The sequence below is a fragment of the Prinia subflava genome, chromosome 1 (genome assembly GCF_021018805.1).
Source record: "Prinia subflava isolate CZ2003 ecotype Zambia chromosome 1, Cam_Psub_1.2, whole genome shotgun sequence".
In the NCBI taxonomy this organism is placed as follows: domain Eukaryota; kingdom Metazoa; phylum Chordata; class Aves; order Passeriformes; family Cisticolidae; genus Prinia; species Prinia subflava.
In genome coordinates, this window is record NC_086247.1 from 95,345,916 (window position 1) to 95,352,416 (window position 6,501).

Genomic DNA, 6,501 nt, shown 5'->3' on the forward strand with positions numbered 1-6,501 from the left:
CCAGATGGTCAGGGATTCTGGAAAAAAACCAAGCCAAACAATTTAGAGCATGTATGTCTTTCATGGAAAACACTTACCTAAGCATATATTATTTTGTTATTTTGGTAATTTATGATAGGCTCAGGAAAAGGCTTTGCAGTCACTGGGGTCTCTTCAGGACAGGTAGCTGCAAGAATCTCTGCAACGAAGCATTTAAAAATTAACCTGATATCTCAAAGTTCATGATGAAGCTGTGCAATTTATTTTCATGACACAGATTTGGTCCAACATTTTTCTAAACTACTTAGCGTACTTTATGATTTCAGGGTAGCAAAGGAGATTTATTGCACTATTTACTGCAGAAATCGTAGATCATGAGGTCAGAATTTGTTCACACTGATTATGTGAATACCTGTCTGTGTGTGGGGGGGGCACCTGTGTGTATAATTGGCAGTATATTTAAAAGAGCTGCTTGCTTGTCTTGATTTTCTTATCTTCCTATGTGGTTTATATCTCTTGATGTAAATGTCATGAAAGAGGACATGGTAGTTATTATTCTTTAAAGTGTCTGGAAATAATAATGTCTTTCTTCTGACTCTTTGTGTCTTTCTTCTTTGTGCAGATCATGGAAGGAGGAGAACTACCTTGGCTTTTGGTAAATGAAATTGGTGGCATATGTGGGATACTGCATAGCCATGTGCCATTCCTGAAGAAACATTTCCACCTCATCACCATGAAGGAATTTCTTGAAAACAGAAAGGATGTAGGTAAAAAGGTCCAAGCAATCTATTTGTGGTGGCACAAACCAGTCATTGACAAAGAGCTCCTCCAGAGCATGCCAAACTTGAAAGTGATTGCAAATTCAGGAGTGGGGATGGATCACCTGGATCTGAAGCTTGTAGCTAGCTTTGGTGTGAAGATGGCTAATGCTCCACATGCTGTTTCCACCACCACAGCAGATACTGGGATGGCTTTGCTGCTAGCATCTGCTAGAAGACTAGTGGAAGGTAACATCTCAATTCTTTTGTGGCGTCTAAAAATCATACAAGATTTACCTGCCATTAATTTGACTTTAGAGTTACCTCTAGTGCACACAGTTTTACAAAAAATGTGAAAATGTAAGTATGTTGGCTTGGCAAACAGAATAATAGGTATTTTCATATATTTTATGTAAAATAGGTATACTAAATTATTATATTATACACAGATATACATAGCATATATTTCAACCAGGTATAAATAGAATGTGATGGTGCTGCCAGTGCTATGACCAAAAGTGGGGGATGACAAAGATCAGATGACCACTGAAGTCACAGGCTGGCAGAAGAAATTAGTGCAGGATACAACAGGGGGGTAGAACAAGATTATATAGAATCATGGAAGATCCAGAGCTGGAAGGGACCCACAAGGCTGATAGAGGCATGGACATATTCTTGGAGACTGTCATTAGTCTCTAAGTGCAGAACTGGGACATTTAAGGGACATTAGAAATAATAAAGCAGCTTATTCCAGTTTTTGTTAATAGCATCCTTTTTAGTTTCATCAACAATTTTTTCATGCTATTTTGCTGAAAAAACCTACCCTTGGCTTGGTTAGAATGCCTCCTTCTTCAGGAAAAAATCCTTCAGATTTTAATATTTTATAATTTTATAATTATATATCATTATATATTACATATATAATTTTATATCCTTTTATATTTACCTGGCTTTGACTTGCCATCTGTACCAGAGGATTCATAGAAACTCAAAGGCGATTTGTGTCCCTCTGTTTCTACCTCACAAAAGCTACACAGATAAAAAGGAAGATTAATTTCTTGTTCCCATCTACTTGAACTGTGGTGCAGAAATGCCTGGTGGCATTTCTGATAGCTCTGTTCTGACATGACTGAGGTTTTTCTTGAGTGATTTTTTGTATCCTTCCACAATGTTCTGCTTGTATTTTAGAAAAACTGGCAGTATCAGAAGACTGAAATATCAAAAGGCCACAGCGCTGACACTGTGTATATAACTGTATTTTATGTGTTGTAGAACTATCCAGAATTGTGCAAGTTTACCAGGTAATTACAGAAATTACCAAGTTGTGATTTTTAAAGAAATCACACTTTTCTTTCCAAGGGTGGCAGATGTGAAGAGGAAACCTAATATCTGGTGTTGCTCTCCACGTGACATCTTCAAACTCTGCATTTTTATTGGCAATAATTATTTTGATTGCTGATGAGGAACAGGGCAATATTTTCATGATTCTAAAGCAGTAAAAAAGTTTTTGGAGCGATTATATCAAGAGACTTTTTGTAGTATGGTGAGAATAAATTGGAATGTCATATATACATGTAACAGGGAAAGATGATACATTAGAGGTTTTTTTAACCTTTGGAAGTGTGCTATAGTAGCACAACAAGTCCAGACTATTTTGCCTTGTTCGTCTGTGTTGGACCCCATTCATTTCTCATATTTATGTGTTTTTCTTGCAGCCCATAACATTTCCATTTCTTCAAGTATGGAGTACTGTGAAGCTGATATTCTGGGAGTTAAAGTTGCTGGAGCTACTCTGGGGATCATTGGCATGGGCAGCATTGGGTATAAGATTGCCCTGAGAGCCAAAGCATTTGAAATGAACATTTTGTACCACAACAGGACACAGAGGTAAAGATATGTCTTGATCCTAATTGCAGCAGAAACTCTTCCAGATAGTCAGCATTTTCTTTTCAAGGAATTATGCCAGAAATATAGCAAGAAATGAGGGAATAGGGCCAAGGTTAAAACAAAAGAAAAAAAAAAAAAAAAGAATGCCTGCCTGAAATCAGTCCTGTAAAAAGTTACTCAGTGATTAAACACTTGAAAACCTTATTTAGATTTTCTATTAGAAATTTCAAGGTTTCCAACAGAAAAATAGAAATCAAGCTTATAATTTTTTATTCTTATTACATTGTACTATAGTGACAACAGAAATCTATTTGTTGTTCCTTTTTCCCCATATTTTGAAGTTCAGGCGGGATATTTTTGAAACAGTGGCTGGAAACTAGGAAGCATATACTTGGCACAATATGATTGAGAGCTGTTCTTAAGAAAACCTTGTTTCTTCTCAAGCCAGTAGGAATTTTAACAAGTATTTAACTGGATTTCACCCTTTATTTCTAGCCCTTTCTAGCTCGTGTATCTGGGAATCTGAACCTCGTTAGACATTCAGCACAGGGGCTCTTCAATTTAAAGTGAGCAAGATCCCCATGAACAATTCGAGGCCTTTGTAATCAGGCAAGATGCAGATAATGAGCAGAACAAATATTTACTGCTATAAACTACCCTGAGAGAATTTTACTCCTCTGTGACTGAAGGGAGAAGCTGCAGTGCTAGGGTGTGGCTTTTTGGGATTTTCCCCATAAGCAGACTGCAGGAGTAGGGTCACTGCTTTAGCTAGCCTTAGGCAAATCACAAGGGTGAATAAGGCCAGGATTTTTTAGCCATGCTTGGCATTTCTGTTTCTTCAGAAAAACAGCTGAGCAAACTCACATTTAAAAGAAAGTACTCCTTAAGATCTTTTAGAATTTCTTCACAAACCACAAAAAAATTTAAAAGGCACAAAATCCCTTTATTATTTTTTATGTGTACCATCCTTAATGTTTAATATTTTTCAGTCTTTAAAGAAATATTTATGTAAGAGTGCTGTGATGAATAATCAATGCACAGTGCAACAGAAATTAAAAGCCTAAAGTACATTTAAAGTACATTTATACTTCCAGCTTGTATGCTGAATCAAGCTGCACACTGCATGCTGCCAAACTGGCTGCAGTTCTAGTCTGTTCTTTTCCCCACTTACTCTCTGGTCGTTGACCTGAAAAAAAAGCAGTGCAGTTCATTTGTTAGGAGAGACATGGGTCAAAGTTACATTGAAGTTATTTTCTTAGTGTGACCTCTTTATTTCTAGATTAGGGAGGAGATAACTTAAAGCCCTTCTCTTGCAGCTAGAAGCAGAAGATTGTACACCTGATCCCCTGTCATTGCTTCTTTATTTCCCAAAGTTCAGACAGCTAAATTTACAAAGAACCTGAGAAATGGCAATAATTCTTCTGCACTGCGAAAAGTTAAAGCTAAAAATCTCAACATTCTGGTAGCTTTTTCTGCTGAACACTTTATTCTATGAAAGTCCTGGGGCAACCTGGCAAAGAACTGCCTTGCTGATTTCACTCATTAAAAAATGACAGGCTTCCTGGGAGTGCCAACAGGATAAGGACCACTGCCATGCCCAGAGCTTGCATGGGTGAGTTCTGGTGAATACCACTCCTCGTTTGAGCAGTGACTGCATCCTTTGAGGTGCACAGGGGATCCTGGAGAATAGACTGTGTGCTGCCATCTGCTTCAGTGCTCAGCCACAGTTCATTTGCAGACTTCATAAGAAACCCTCGGGACGCTGCACTGGAGTGGCTGAGAGACAGGCATGCAATCTATCCTGTGCTGTAGGGCTTGAAGCTTTCCAGAAGGATCTAAACACTGAACTGAGAGTAAATTCACCTTTGTTTGCCACCTGTTTGCTATATGGATGTGATTATCAGAACCTTTAGTTTGTATATTGGTGATATCATTGAAGAAGATGTTTCCATAACTGATTTTTTTCCCCCACTAGGAAAGTGCAAGAGGAGCAAGCTGTCGGTGCCACTTACTGCAAAACAATAGACAGCTTGCTCCAGCAGGCAGATTTTGTGATGCTGGTAGTGAGCCTGACACCTCAGACATGCAAGCTGATCGGGAAAAGAGAGCTGGAGCTGATGAAACCCACAGCTACCCTCATTAACATCAGCCGAGGTACCATTCAGATCCATTGGCTGGCCTCACAGCGTGGTCCAGCTCCTGCTGTGTTCCATGCCAGCACTGTGCTGCATCCAGCACCGCTGGGGCACATGCCGAGGACGATCAGGCATGGCAGAAATTGCTCCCTCTTCCCTTCTCTCTTCGCTCTCTGCTCTTCACCTGCAAGGTGCACTCAGACACTCTTATTCCACACCAGGTGCAGTAGTTGACCAAGAGGCGCTGGTGGCAGCTCTGCAAACTGGTGTTATCCGGGCCGCGGCTTTGGATGTCACCTCCCCAGAACCACTGCCCAGGTTGCCATCTCTGCTTATTTCTGGGGAAGGATGGGTGAGCACAGCTGAGGCCAGAGGCAATCCCTGCCGAAGGCAGGAAGCTGGCCTCCCTGCCCCTGCCATGAGTTTGGTTAAAAGCGCTATGAATACGAATGGGATGCAGCCCAGATGTTGGGGCTGATAACAGACCAAAGGGAAGCCTGGGAGATAGGAAACATCAGGAGACAGGGAGAGCATTAAACCCAGTCCTTAGAATCACCCTGTGAAGCTGCAGCAGTTCTGCACTTGCAAATTACTTTATTAGAAAGTGCAGCTTGCCAATTTTAATGGGTGGAAGCTGCTTGAGGACTAAGACCTGCTGCATAGCCTGGAGGTGTCCTTTCCTTCCCCACAGGCTTCTTTCTAAAATACAAGGCTGAAGTGCTGCAAACCTCTTGGGCCCAGAGACTGCTTTGCTTCTCTAAGAAGACCACTCTATCAGCATGGTGCCTTTTGGAGTTAACTGTGCTGGCTGCATTTTGGGGAGTTTGGTATTGTTATGCCTGTGTGCAAATAACTACAGCTCAGACTTTTGTGTAGGGTGAATGTGTCAGGAGGGCTTAATCCTCTCTTCTGACATAATTCAAATTGTTGCCTCATGGCAGAAGTGTGTTTCTGGAGAAAAGAGCTGCTATGAAGTCTTTGCATGTCCTATTACAGTCCTAAATTACTTCAGTGTAGGTGGTCGGGTTCTCTGGGTCTAAGTGGGACTTGTAGAGTTGTATCAAATGAACTTTGAATACAGTGCGAAAGCTAAAGTAAGAATCCTCTTTATTTAGATGAACAACAATCATTAACCCTTTTTTCTTTTCTTCCAGAGATCATCCATTGTTAAAATTAAAGAACGTCATTATAACACCTCACCTCGGCATTAAAACAGACAAGGCCACGTACATGATAACAGAGGAAGCAGTTGAAAACATACTAGCAGCCCTGAATGGTCTCCCCCTACCCAGTGAAGTGCTCCCTAGCTGATGTGCGAAAGGATATCACATCTCTTTTCATTCTTTTTCTCTTTTTATTCTTATCTTTCCCCTCTATATCAGCTCTAAAGATCTTTTTAAATACAAGAATGTCCATACACCTCACTAAAGCTTGGAAGGAAGCAGTTTGCCATCCTCTCAGCTATGTTTATATACTTTATGTTGTCTAATGCAAGTCCAAAAGACAAATAAACCAATACACGAAGTGGCAGTGCTATGCCGTTTGTTATGTAGCTTGATTTTATGAATAGTATGATTATTTATCAGTAAAGTTTGTAGCAAAGTTGTCACTAAGTGGGGCCAGGATTTTGCCCGGAGCCTTGTGCATCTTTACAGAGCCTTTGTCTTGCAGGTTGTCATTAGGTGTTGACAAAATACACTTTATCCCATCACTTTAATGTATGATGATGTTACCAACTCTTA

The 6,501-nt window shown here is 40.2% G+C and overlaps 1 protein-coding gene across 1 annotated transcript; it reads left to right on the forward strand.

Annotated features, from left to right (window-relative positions):
- The first annotated feature begins 80 nt into the window (after positions 1–80).
- Positions 81–6,283, forward strand: LOC134553905 (probable 2-ketogluconate reductase). The gene is made up of 5 exons (XM_063404040.1): positions 81–986; positions 2,453–2,624; positions 4,600–4,778; positions 4,981–5,077; positions 5,914–6,283. Exons 1-5 carry the CDS (start codon positions 605–607, stop codon positions 6,068–6,070), a joined length of 987 nt encoding a protein of 328 aa, XP_063260110.1. The 5' UTR covers positions 81–604; the 3' UTR covers positions 6,071–6,283.
- The last annotated feature ends 218 nt before the right edge of the window (positions 6,284–6,501 follow it).

What these genes read in the sequence shown, in the direction of transcription:
- LOC134553905 (XM_063404040.1), top strand. Translation starts at nt 605, where the DNA reads ATGGAAGGAGGAGAACTACCTTGGCTTTTGGTAAATGAAATTGGTGGC. An exon ending in TGCTAGAAGACTAGTGGAAG is followed by an intron (nt 987 to 2,452) that starts GTAACATCTCAA and finishes TTTTTCTTGCAG; the next exon opens with CCCATAACATTTCCATTTCT. An exon ending in CCTCATTAACATCAGCCGAG is followed by an intron (nt 4,779 to 4,980) that starts GTACCATTCAGA and finishes ATTCCACACCAG; the next exon opens with GTGCAGTAGTTGACCAAGAG.